The sequence below is a fragment of the Larimichthys crocea genome, chromosome XI (genome assembly GCF_000972845.2).
Source record: "Larimichthys crocea isolate SSNF chromosome XI, L_crocea_2.0, whole genome shotgun sequence".
Lineage (NCBI taxonomy): Eukaryota > Metazoa > Chordata > Actinopteri > Sciaenidae > Larimichthys > Larimichthys crocea.
In genome coordinates this window covers 20,227,275-20,239,433 of record NC_040021.1, presented here as the reverse complement: position 1 = coordinate 20,239,433, position 12,159 = coordinate 20,227,275, and the positions used below count along the sequence as shown (strand labels likewise).

Here is a 12,159-nt window from a genome sequence, read left to right as displayed (position 1 = left end):
GCCCTCCCTCTCCCCCTCCTTCCCTCTCCCCTCAAGGGAGGTGATCGGTGGTCTGGAGTGGGAGAGCCAGGATTTGCCTAACCGGCGCGGTTTAGGTGATGGTGTAGTCACACCTCCCTTTACTGAACATCCTGCCCTCATGTCTGGTTCTCATCTTCACTCTTCTTCCCTCTCCCCTCAAGGGAGAGGACAACCAGGATTTGCCTAGCCGGCACAGGTGATGGTGTAGCCACACCTCCCTTTACTGAAGATCCTGCTTCAAAATCGTGGACTTACCTTCCCTCTCCCCTTAGGGGTGGGTTGGATGGTCCTGACCGGGTCGCCCATCTCCCTCGCCTTCCCTCTTCCCTCTAATTGTATTGGTGGGTTGATGGGTTGGGGAGGGGGACACGGGGTTTGCCGAGCTGGCACGGTATTGGTGAAGGTGTAGACACACCTCCCTTTGCTGAACACCCTGTCCCCTCTTCTCGACCTTATCTCACCTGCTCCTGAATGGACTATCTAAAACACACCAGCAATGAGACTCTGTTCTTCTTCTGTGGTTTATTAAACATCAGGCCATCATGACAGCAACACACAACCAATCAATGTGTGTGAGTCGTATGTTTGAGAGTGTGTATCTGCTGTCTCCAGTGTTTGTTCCAGCTCTGTAGCTCTCTCACTTGTCTTCTTTTGTCATCATCTGAAAGCAACAACTCCGACCTAATCAGCTGTTCAAACCTCTGAAATACACAAAGAAGAAAGCAAACTTGTGATTAACTGATTTATTTTAGTTTAATTTAATTGAACATGAACACCTGGAACGCGTCATTAAAGATGTGTGTGTATGTGTTTTCAATGTTCAGCAGGTTACCACAGTCAGGTTATAAAACATTTTTTTAAAAATTAAACAGAATAAAAGATGTCTATAAATAGAAGTATTACTGCATAAGTAGGCATGAACATACTATATAAACATGATATAATACAATATTGACAGAGTAATGATAATGTGTACGCAGGGACTGTGATAGTGTGTGTGTGTGTGTGTGTGTGAGAGAGAGAGTGAGAGTACCGTCACAGCGGTGTCTCTCTGCTCTATAACAGCCAGATGTCCCAGGGTGCACTTGGTCGTGGTGATAGATGGTGTTGTTGCCGTGGTAACACAGGATGTCAGGGATAAGGGATATGAGATACCAGACCAGGTCCTCAAACACACACACACACACACACACACACGCACACTATGAGCATTGCAGGAAAGAGCTGGAGGGCTTTAACTGTGAAAGAGTTTTTCTATCAGCTTTGCTCTGATGTCATAAGCCTCTGAGACCCGCCCCTAAATCAAAATCAAATCAATTTTATTTGTATAGCCCAAAGTCACAAAATACATTTGCCTCAGAGGGCTTTACAATCTGTACAGGGAGTGACACCCTCTGTCCTTAGACCCTCGGTTCCAGTGAGGAAAAACTTGCCCACAAAAAACCTTTAACAGGGAAAAAAGGTGGAAGAAACCTCAGGAAGAGCCACAGAGGAGGGATCCCTCTCCCAGGACGGACAGACGTGCAATAGATGTCACGTGTACAGGACAAATCAACACAAACTGGCTCCCAATCTACTGTGGAGACTAGACTTTTGGACTGCCTCTGATTGGTCATGATCGACATGTTCTTCTAACCGATGCCTGAAGCTAACCAATCAGCCAATCAGAGGCAGAGTAGGCGGGGTCATGTGTCAGGTCAGGTGTTACCTGCCAGCTGTACAGGGTCTCTGCCCTGTTTTACCTCCTGTCTCCATGGTAACACTGTTGTCTTCAAAGTGTGAACCATTGGTTTCTAGGGAAACACAAACAGGAAACAGTTTATAATGACTCACAGGAACCACGCCTGGATGATGTTAAACCTAGCCCAGATGACACTCTGTGGTTCGTACCTCAAAGGTACACAGGATGGACTTCCTGTCATCGTTGGGTTTAATAGGTAAGAACTCACCTGCAGGTGTGAGCAGGTCATCCAGCTGATGCATCAGCTTCTCTGTCAGAGACCCCAGTGACGTCACAAACTCCTCCCCTCTGACTCGCACACACTCCTGAACATAAAAAGTCATGCTGACTCCTCCCCCTAGCAGGTACTGATGTTAGCAGGTGACTGACTAGGCCCTCCTCCTACCTGTACTTCTAGGTGTGTGCTGCAGATGGCGGTGTGCAGCTGCTGCTGTCTGAGCTCCTCGTCGGCGTTCACGGCCTCAAGCTCGCCATCTGTCAGAGACACTCGCAGCCGACCCACGTTCAAACGCTGATGGAGAAGAACAAACACTGATCTGGGATCTGATTACTGCAATGATGTCACACTGTGATGTCACTGTTCTCACCTTCTCCTTCTCACTGGTGGCCAGCATCTCCTCCAGCTTCAGTCTGACTCTGCCCATGTCCTCTGTCAGCTCTGCCCCCTGTTGCTGCTCATGGTTACCGATCATAACTGCAGGTAACAAACGGAGTAGCTCGTCCAACATGGAGAGCTGATTCACCAACTCTGACAGACAGACAGACAAGGATGTTGGCATCTACCTTCCAGTGAACACAGCCAGACCGAACAGAACCTCTGAACCAGCAGTGTCCAGTGTAACATGAATACAGCAGCCTACCAAGGTGGTTTTCTTGCCGGGTTTGGATCCTGGCATCCAGGGCTGAGTCATCACAAAGTCAAACCCTGTTGTCTCAGAGGCTGTGCTCCAACCTGGTCTGGTCCAGCTGCTGAGCATAGTTCTGTTGAATCTAAGGTAATGTGTGTGGGTGATGTGTGTGTGTGTCTACCCTCTCTGCTCGTGCTCAGAAACTTCCTGGCCTGTTCCTGGTATCCCAGCAGCTTCTGCTGCATGCTCTCTGCCCATTTGTCCAAACTGTCAGGAAGTAGGAGGAGCCTGCTGACAGCACCACGCTCACTCCGATAAAAGTCCTGACAACAGATTTAAAGTTAGATGTTGAACTTTGACGTGTTTTTAGACTGACTGTGAACAAACAGCGTTACCTCAGCAACCAGCAGGAGCACGTCATTGGCTTTCCACAGCAGAAGAGTCACTATGGAGATGAACTGTGACTGAACCTTTGCATCTGGTTCTGGTCCAAACACCTGGAACCTTCGGTCAGTCCTGATGGACCTGCCAGCCCTGCTCACAAACACATACCCACACGCGTAAAAAACACTGAAGCCCAGAGTTATGTCTGACAGGTTGTAAAAATGTTGGTCAGCCCAGATTTGTGTCTGACAGGTTGGAGTTGTACCTCAGTGTAGTGACAGACTCAGAACCTCTGTGATGAAGACGATGGATCTGACTGGGATCTGCAGAGACACAGACGCTGTCAGGCTGATGTGAGTGAGGTCAAAGAAAGCAGGAAATTACATCACATTATGATGCTTCATCTGTGCATCAACGCAGCGACAGAACGTCCTCAGGCATCTGGAGAACATGACTGACAATATTTGATGTGAACAGATAATTGATGATAGCTGATAACTCGTGGAGTCACACAAAGTCTTTAAGACTTTTTACCAGCAGCTGGTCGACCTCTGTCTTCTTCTGCTGTCTCATCATGAACCACAGAGACCCTGATCAGACACATCAACAACAGACGAGAAGAAAGAACAAACATTTACTCATCATCACCACCACCATCCTCTTCATCATCATCACCACCACCATCCTCTTCATCATCATCATCACCATCACCATCATCATCATCATCATCATCATCATCACCATCACCCTCATCATCATCATCATCATCCTCATCATCATCCAACACAGACAGTCAGTAGATCAGCTGGAAGACTAACCTGTTCAGGGACCTGATGATGCCAATAACAGGGTCATCGAGGAGCTCCTCACTGGTTCTGCTCGGCCGCAGTAAACCAGAAAGTGGACCCGACCGGACCGGCTTCATTGACTCAGGATCACCTGACAGGCTCTGCTGCAGACAACACATAAACAACACACAGACAACATACAATAACACAGGAACAACACAAAAATCAACATGCAATAACACACCTGTAGTCCACAAAGAGGTAGTTCAGAGTCACACCTGGCCTGTGTGTACCTGTGTGTGTACCTGTGTGTAGTGGTAGTTGAGGTCAACCTGACTCAGAGTCTGTTCATACCTGGTGTGTGAAGGTTTCTGAAGAACAGTTTGTTAAAAACAATAAACTGAAATGATGAACATAAGTGACACCACCATGACTGGTCACCATGGTAACACCTGGTGGGAACAGGACAACATCCATAGGTAGTCCAATGAAACATGAAGTAACATACCAAAGAGAAGTCCAGGTACTGACACCGCCTCACGAGTCCTTCATTCAGTGATGACAGGAAAGAACACACCTGATCAGGAGACACCTGCAGACAGATGTCTGATTGGTTGAATCAGGATAAGATTTCACCAATAATTTTACTCTGCTGTTTCCATGGTAACATTATAACTGTGTGTACCTGTGTGTATCGGTATGTACCTGCATGTGTACCTGTGTGTGTACCTGTCTGTTCTCCATCATTCTCTTCAGCTCCTCCAACCTGCTGGTGATGGACAACTGCTGCTGGTTACTGCAGGCTGCCTGCAGAGTTCAACATGTTTACTGAAGACAGTCAGTCAGTCAGACAGTAAGATAGACAATCAGACAGACAGACACCTCAGCTTTGATGTGGACTCGTGTGCTGCTCAGGACTTTCTGGGTCTTCTCTGTGAACTTCACCTCAGACTTCAGGAGAGACAGTTTCTCCTCGAAGCGACTCGATGCCTCTTTAACCTGGACGAGGAGCACAAACTTCAACTTCCTGTTTTGATTTGGTTTGATGATGTAAGCAGAGTTCAAAGGTCACACCTGCTGTAAACTCTTGGACTCAAACGCCTCCAGCTCACTGAAGATGGACTCCTCGGTCACACCGATCTCTTTGGTTTCCTCCTTCAGTCGCCTCTGAAAGACCTTCACCTCCCGAGGAGCAAAATCTCCTCCTTCACTGAACAACCTGCAGGAGGAGAGACCTCAGAACAGAACCCAGAGCTCTGTGTTACCTGAACCCGAGGCTCCTGAGCTCTAGGCTGACCCAGGACCCATGAACAGCTTGATGGCTGTTCAGATGGGAGATGACATGTCATTGGCTGACATCCACCCACTAAAGATTCTTTCACACGACACATCTCATCCGCAGACTGAGGGCGGAGCCTCTTAATGCTGAGCGGACAGGTTCCCCTTGTCCAACACATTTCATTGTATTGCTGATGCTGTGTTAACCTGCATATGATCGAGGACACTTGGACATGCAGACCGGAGGAGCCGGGAATTGAAGCACCGAACATCTGATTAGTGGACGACCTGTTCTTTGGAAACTTTCCAGGTGTTACCTGAAGGAGTTGAGGACTTCTGTTGTTCTGGTTCTGACTCCCTCCAGTCTGGTCTGAACCATCTGTCTGAAGGTAGTCTCACAATGCTGGGTGTCTTTAATGTGTTGATCCAGACAGTCCTGCAGGGCGGAGCTGAGAGCCTCCAGACTGCAGAGACAGGCAGTCAGACAGACAGTCAAACAGGCAGACAGGCAGACAGACAGGAACATAGACAGGCATGCAGACAGGCAGGCAGACAGACAGGCTGTTACCGTTGGCTACTGTCAGCTGTCAGGGCACTGTCCTCCATCTTGAACAGGATGGCAGTGAACTCCTGGTTCTTCTTGCTGATGGTGCTCTGCAGCTCCTCCAGCTCCACCCGACAGGAAGTTAACAAGTGTGAGACCGCCTCACAGTGAGAGTCCACGAGCTGAGAGTGGACCTGCAGCTCAGCTACACATATACATGTTAACTGGTTTAACTGGTGACAAACTGGAGATAAACTGGACATAAACTGGAGATAAACTGGTGTGTTACCCAGGCGTGGTTGGTAGATTTGGGTCTCGATGTGTTCTGGGTTAAAGTCCTGCAGTTCGAGTTCCAGCTCTGAATGAACCGCTTCCTTCCTGACCGTCACCATGGCAACAGCCAAGCTGAGAACATCATGGAAACGTTGCTCCAGGTGGTCGAAGAACAGAGTCCGCACGCTAGACAGAAACACAGTCAGCTGTGTGTGTGTGTGTGTGTGCGTGTGCGTGTGCGTGTGCTTACCTGCTGAGTGTATTAGTGAGCAGTTCTACAGGAAACAGGCTTAGGTGTGTTTCCTGCTGCAGGTTGTCTGGCAGGTCAGGGGCCAGGCATCTGAAGGCAGGGCCACCATAGGCCACACCCTTGGATGATGTGAACATGACATCAGTGTTGATGTCACAGATCTCCAGCAGAGCAGAATCCGCCTACACACACACACACACACACACACACACACACACACACACATATGTTTCTCTGGACCAATACGAAGTCAATCATTGTTTGTCATTGATCTTCACCTCAGTTAGCCAATCCTGAGAGGGATGGGTGGAGTCATTCTGACAGGTGATTGGAGGATTGTTTGTCCTCTTCTCTGGTTTGTTACTGAGCTCTACACAAACACACAAACTAGTTCAGAACCAGAACAAAGCAGTTAAACATGAGCTGCACTGAGAACTGGTACTGACCCGGCTCTGTTGGCTGGGCGGGCTCGGTGGATGACGGGTCCAGGTTCTGCAGTTCTTCTGGACTCTAAGGAGGAAGATCACAGTCTTCACAGCAGAGTCACATGACCTGAGAAACACTTCCTGTCCCTAACATGTGAGTGGTTTCCATGGTTACCGGTGTGTAGGCATGATCAAGGTGGAAAAAGGAGCTGATGCTGCTGCTGTAGGAGAGAAGATCGTCGAGGAAGACAGACGGGAGACGATCCAACAGCTGACACTGATCAGAGACACCAACAGCGCAGCTGCACGCGCATATACACACATACACACACACACATACACACGCGCACACACACACACACACACAGGAAGTCAGACCTTTACATTAAAAGCATTGTTTCACCCCTGATCCCTCCATTAGCATTGGCATTAGCAGTACCTGTGCTGGATGTCCTGCAGGTAACAGACAGTTTTGTCTAGAGACGTCTTCAGAGCGTCCTCACTGCTCTCCTGACGGAGTCCAGCCAGCAGGTCGTCCAGACGCACCTTCTTCCTCTGACAACACAGCAGCAAAGCATCATGGGAAAGTCTGCTGATGCTGCAGATGCTCACAAACCCTGTGTGTGTGTGTGTGTGTGTGTGTGTTAGATTCACCTGTGTGTGTTGTTGCTGGGAGTGTCTCAGGTCGTCCAGGTGTTGCTGCAGTTCTTCTTCTCTCGTCTTTAACCTGTGACTGTGTGTCTCCCATAGCAATGCTGCTCCTCGCATCACAACAAACACACACCTGCTGAGACTGAGAGTGTGACGGGCCACACAGTCATAACACAGCTGCAGAGACAGAGACAGACAGAGACAGACAGACAGATCAGGTTAAATTAACACAGGTGTGAGGGTAAAGGTGGACAGACAGACAAAGGTGGACAATAAAGTTTCTCTAATTTAGATTCTATGAAATCTCTGTGAGGTTTGTGTGACTGACATCTAAAACAGTCAATCGTTCTTCATCCTGACTTTGGCTTCGTCCAATCAAAGTGAGGAGCTGAGAGTTGACAACGTCGTTCACTTCCTCCTCTGACAGCTGCAGAGCTGAAAGTGCCTCCTGCAGGAGAACACAATCAATACACCAATCAATAACATGTAGTACACGATCAATACACCAATCAATAACATGTAGTACACGATCAGTACACCAATCAATAACATGTAGTACACGATCAGTACACCAATACCTCAGATAGCAGAGGAGCTAACTGATGAATGAAATGACAAAAAGGGAACTGATTATCCGGATGAGACAGTTTGAGACAAAATGTCGATGGACTGGCTGATTAGGGGTTAGATATGCAGGCAGGCAGGCGGACAGAGAGACAAACAGGCAGACAGACAGAGAGACAAACAGGCAGACAGACAAGGCTCCAGGTAAAACAGGGTTTCAATGGGCAACTCATCAGGCAGACTTCTTTCATGTCTTCATTTTTCTCACCAGCTTTTATTTGTTATAACATTTTATAATTGTGTGGCCTGATTGTATTATTTTGATTATCTGTTCTGCTGGATTCTATTCATTGATTTGATTTCTGTTTTTATTTTTGCTCTGTGAAGAACTACAAATAACTACTGTAATTAAACTTGTAGTACATGTTGTAGTACATGTTGTAGTACATGTTGTAGTTCATGTTGTAGTTCATGTTGTAGTTCATGTTGTACTTACCTGACAGCGCTGCACCTCAGCTAGTCGATCGTTCCACATCTGTTCATAACATTGTCGCAGCTGATGGAGGAAGTCAGCATGAAGACTCTCTGAGGGAAGTGAAGCACCACAAAAGAAGAGATGATGATGATGATGATGATGTGTTATGTGTTTACGTGAGGAAGATTTAAAGCTCTCTCACAGGAAACACCTGTCGTGTGAAAATGAACATGACACAGACAGATGTGAACACAGTTACCAATTTGTTGATTGACAGCTGTCAGCTGGTTGAACCAATCAGAGACCAGTGCTGTGGAGCAGGAGGGCGGGACCAGCAAGCTGAAACAAAGAGGCAGAATGTGATTGGATAGGGGGGCTGAAAAACTGATCCTCTAGCCAATGAAAGGACAGTGTTGTTGACAAACGGCTGCTGGTACCAGATGTTATGGATGATGTCACTGCGTTGTTCTGTCAGAACTCTTTGGGTCCGTTTCATCTGCACTGTCCAGACCAAGTCCAGCTGCTGGTCCTCCTCACTGCTGCAGAAAGCCCTACAACACAAGAACCGCTGATCCAGGATCAGTTTATAGAAGTAACGCTGATCCTGGATCAGTTTATACAAGGAGCACTGATCCAGCATCCTGGTGCTAAAAGCATTTATATTGAATGTTTAAACCTGTCTATGACCTGTTTGAACCTGTCATATGGCCTGATTCTCCACCCACCTGAAGCAGTCTATGACCTCCTTGACTCTGTTCCTCCTCCAACAGCTCAGACAGTCTTCCCAGTGCAGACGGAGGAGGGACTCCTGCTGCAGGTTCTCCTCCTGTAGTAGCAGCAGCAGTCGAGCCACGCTGCGACGATTCGCCAGAAGAGACTGATTCAACATCTAGACACAGACCAAGAGCAGCGTGACCATGATGTTTGGGGTCAGAGGTTAAAGGTTACCGTGAGGTACTGACCGTGGCCTCGCTGTGGATCAGTCTGCACACGACAGGCAGAGGCAGGAAGCTGATCTTCTCCAGCAGGTGGCGGTATGTCTTGAGCACGCCTTTGATCTACAAGAAGAAAAGAAGACAGAGAAACATGTAGACAGTCACAAACAAGCTTATTACTGCTGATGTCAAACAAAGGTTTAAAGAACGTTTAAAGAATATCTGATAAAGATGTGTGTCCTCGTGGATAAATTAACCCTTTATGGTCAGACTCTGACCTCGTCGGCCCGCTGAGCCTCTGATTCAGTCAGTTTGTGGTTGAGCTCCATGATCCTTGACTTCTTCAGCTTCACCTGCTCCTCTACCTGCTGCCACAGAACACACACCTCCTGAACATACACAGACACAGACACACAGACACACAGACACACAGACACACACACACACACTGATGTGTTTCAGGTGTTCATGTCTATCTGTAGACCGACATGTTTCAGGTCTTCATTTGTACCTGTTGACTGACGTGTTTCAGGTGTTCATGTGTACAGACTGACGTGTTTCAGGTGTTCATGTGTACAGACTGACGTGTTTCAGGTGTTCATGTGTACCTGTAGACTGATGTGTTCTAGGTGTTCTAGCTTGTCTATTTGGTCCTTCAGGGTGTTCAACCTAAGGTCCACCTCCTGCAGAGAGGACTGCAGCTCCAGACTGACTGTCCTTACCTGAATCTCACACACCTGAAACAACAATATGTAAATTAGTTCAGGTAAGATGAAGTATCATGTTTACTTTCTCAAGTGTGTTAATACACAACAGGAAGTTCAGACTGAGTGATCTGAATGGACGAGAGTCGTTCCATGAGTGCTGGTATAAAGCACAACAGCACAAGACAAAACAAAACTCAGGTGTATACTTCCTCAGGTGTCAAACCTCAGGTGTATCCAACCTGAGGTGTGCCATATCAGGTGTGGCATACCTGGCTGATGGCAGTGAGCTCCACCTCCAGCTGTTTCAGGGCTTCCTTGTGTTTTTTGCCTCGTTTCTCTATCAGTTGTTTGATGATGTCAGAGCTTGGGTCATGGACCACTGTGAGAGAGAGAGAGCTGTGATTGGCCGTGAGGACTGAATGTGAAACAACCATTTTATCAGGTGATGTCAGAGAACCAATCATACGAACCCAAGGTGTCAGGAAGTCTGCTGACAGCATCAGCGTCATCATCAGTGTCCAACCGCTGCCCCCTGACAGACAGGCAGAGACAGACAGGACGACAGGCAGAGAGAGAGAGAGACCGTCAGAAAGACAGACAGTCAGGCAAACAGGCAGAGACAGAGAGACGTGTTAAAAAATTCAGTTTGTGGATGTTGGTATATTGACTGTCTCTCTCTCTCTGACTGTCTGTCTGTCTACCTGCTGGTCGTACTGCAGTGTGTGTTGCTGTCCTCTGCAGATAGACAGTCTGTCCTGGTGTCTGTCCGTCCTGCGAGCAGAGATCTGGAGAGCTGAACCTTCAAAACAGAAACAACAAAGTCTGAATGACAAACTGAGCTAACATGAGCTAACAGCAGCTAACAGACTGAGCTAATATGAGCTAACATGAGCTAACAGCAGCTAACAGACTGAGCTAATATGAGCTAACAGACTTAACTAACAGACTGAGCTAACATGAGCTAACAGAAGCTAACAGACTGAGCTAACATGAGCTAACAGACTTAACTAACAAACTGAGCTAACATGAGCTAACAGCAGCTAACAGGCTGAGCTAACATGAGCTAACAGACTTAACTAACAGACTGAGCTACTATGAGCTAACATGAGCTATCAGCAGCTAACAGACTGAGCTAATATGAGTTAACAGACTGAGCTAACAGACTGAGCTAACATGAGCTAACAGCAGCTAACAGACTGAGCTAACATGAGCTAACAGACTGAGCTAACATGAGCTAACATGAGCTAACAGACTGAGCTAACATTAGCTAACAGCTTCCGGTTTGTTCGTTTACCTGGAGCCAATGTCTGTCCAACTTAAACTAACTTCACTGCGGTGATTCAGATTCAGGTTTGACTCACCTGAGCGTCGAACAGCTGTCGGTACACCTTCCCGCTGCGCACGGCTCTGCTTTCACACATGCTGCCGGTCACACATTAAATAACTCCGCACATTTCCAAACCTCAGTACTCTGTCTCTAAACTATCAGGTAAACTATCCGGTAAACTATCAGGTAAACTATCAGGTAAACTATCAAGTAAACCGTCTCCTGCTCCGAGTCTTTCCGTCTCCATGACAACGGGGCGGACTGAACGCACTGAGGCGTTCACGGTCTGCAAGTAACGTAGAAGAAAACTAAACCGGTAAAAAGTCTGGACCAAGGCCGACAGGTAGTGACGTCTGAGGTGTGTTGAGGCATTCTTCAGGGTGTTTTAGTTATTTATTTTTTAAAGAACCTTTAAAGAACCTTTAAACAGCTGTGACAGTATGTTTGTTTTTTATCTGTGTTCAAAAATAAACTGCAATGTTAGTGTAACTGCAGGTCATTGGTGATTGGTTGGTAAAATCAGCTGTTTTTATTAGTTTGGCCTCATTTGCATATTTTGTGACCCGCTGCAGACAGAGCCTGTCAACCCGTTCACTGTGTCTCACTGAGTTACAGATGTTCTATGGATGTTCTGTAGATGTTCTGTAGACGTTCTGCAGATGTTCTGTGGATGTTCTATGGATGTTCTGTAGACGTTCTGTAGATGTTCTATGGATGTTCTGTAGACGTTCTGCAGATGTTCTGTGGATGTTCTGTAGACGTTCTGCAGATGTTCTGTAGATGTTCTATGGATGTTCTGTAGACGTTCTGTAGATGTTCTGTGGATGTTCTGTAGATGTTCTGCAGATGTTCTGTGGATGTTCTGTAGACGTTCTGCAGATGTTCTGTGGATGTTCTGTAGATGTTCTGTAGATGTTCTGTAGACGTTCTGTAGACATTGTGTGAATG

General features: G+C 47.2%; 1 protein-coding gene across 14 annotated transcripts; it reads right to left on the bottom strand.

The window, feature by feature from the left end:
- Window positions 1-524: 524 nt before the first annotated feature.
- On the bottom strand, window positions 525-11,504 carry ccdc180 (coiled-coil domain containing 180). 14 transcript variants are annotated; one of them, XM_027284361.1, is made up of 37 exons: window positions 11,246-11,504; window positions 10,586-10,683; window positions 10,355-10,416; window positions 10,154-10,263; window positions 9,786-9,914; window positions 9,456-9,566; window positions 9,205-9,300; window positions 8,968-9,131; window positions 8,680-8,793; window positions 8,502-8,581; window positions 8,264-8,352; window positions 7,532-7,651; window positions 7,207-7,380; window positions 6,992-7,107; window positions 6,728-6,854; window positions 6,574-6,637; window positions 6,406-6,497; window positions 6,128-6,309; window positions 5,894-6,063; window positions 5,629-5,809; window positions 5,378-5,524; window positions 4,857-5,001; window positions 4,665-4,781; window positions 4,488-4,589; window positions 4,291-4,374; window positions 4,076-4,153; window positions 3,813-3,943; window positions 3,529-3,584; window positions 3,260-3,317; window positions 3,006-3,144; window positions 2,792-2,933; window positions 2,350-2,510; window positions 2,148-2,273; window positions 1,971-2,067; window positions 1,730-1,814; window positions 1,055-1,187; window positions 525-722 (listed from the first exon to the last, which is right to left on the bottom strand). In XM_027284361.1, the coding sequence occupies exons 1-37, from the start codon at window positions 11,303-11,305 to the stop codon at window positions 585-587; spliced, it is 4,278 nt and encodes a 1,425-aa protein (XP_027140162.1). In that variant the 5' UTR covers window positions 11,306-11,504; the 3' UTR covers window positions 525-584. The 14 variants fall into 14 exon arrangements, with proteins under 14 accessions (XP_027140162.1, XP_027140163.1, XP_027140164.1 ...); XM_027284362.1 differs by having other exon boundaries at window positions 3,813-3,946; window positions 4,088-4,153; XM_027284363.1 differs by having other exon boundaries at window positions 4,088-4,153.
- Between the last annotated feature and the right edge of the window lie 655 nt (window positions 11,505-12,159).

Bases quoted from the DNA above. Each gene is read 5' to 3' on its own strand.
- ccdc180 (XM_027284361.1), bottom strand. From the start codon at position 11,305: ATGTGTGAAAGCAGAGCCGTGCGCAGCGGGAAGGTGTACCGACAGCTG. The intron at 9,915-10,153 runs GTATGCCACACC...TTGTTGTTTCAG, and splicing joins AGCTCACTGCCATCAGCCAG to GTGTGTGAGATTCAGGTAAG. The intron at 6,064-6,127 runs GTAAGCACACGC...GTTTCTGTCTAG, and splicing joins CTCACTAATACACTCAGCAG to CGTGCGGACTCTGTTCTTCG.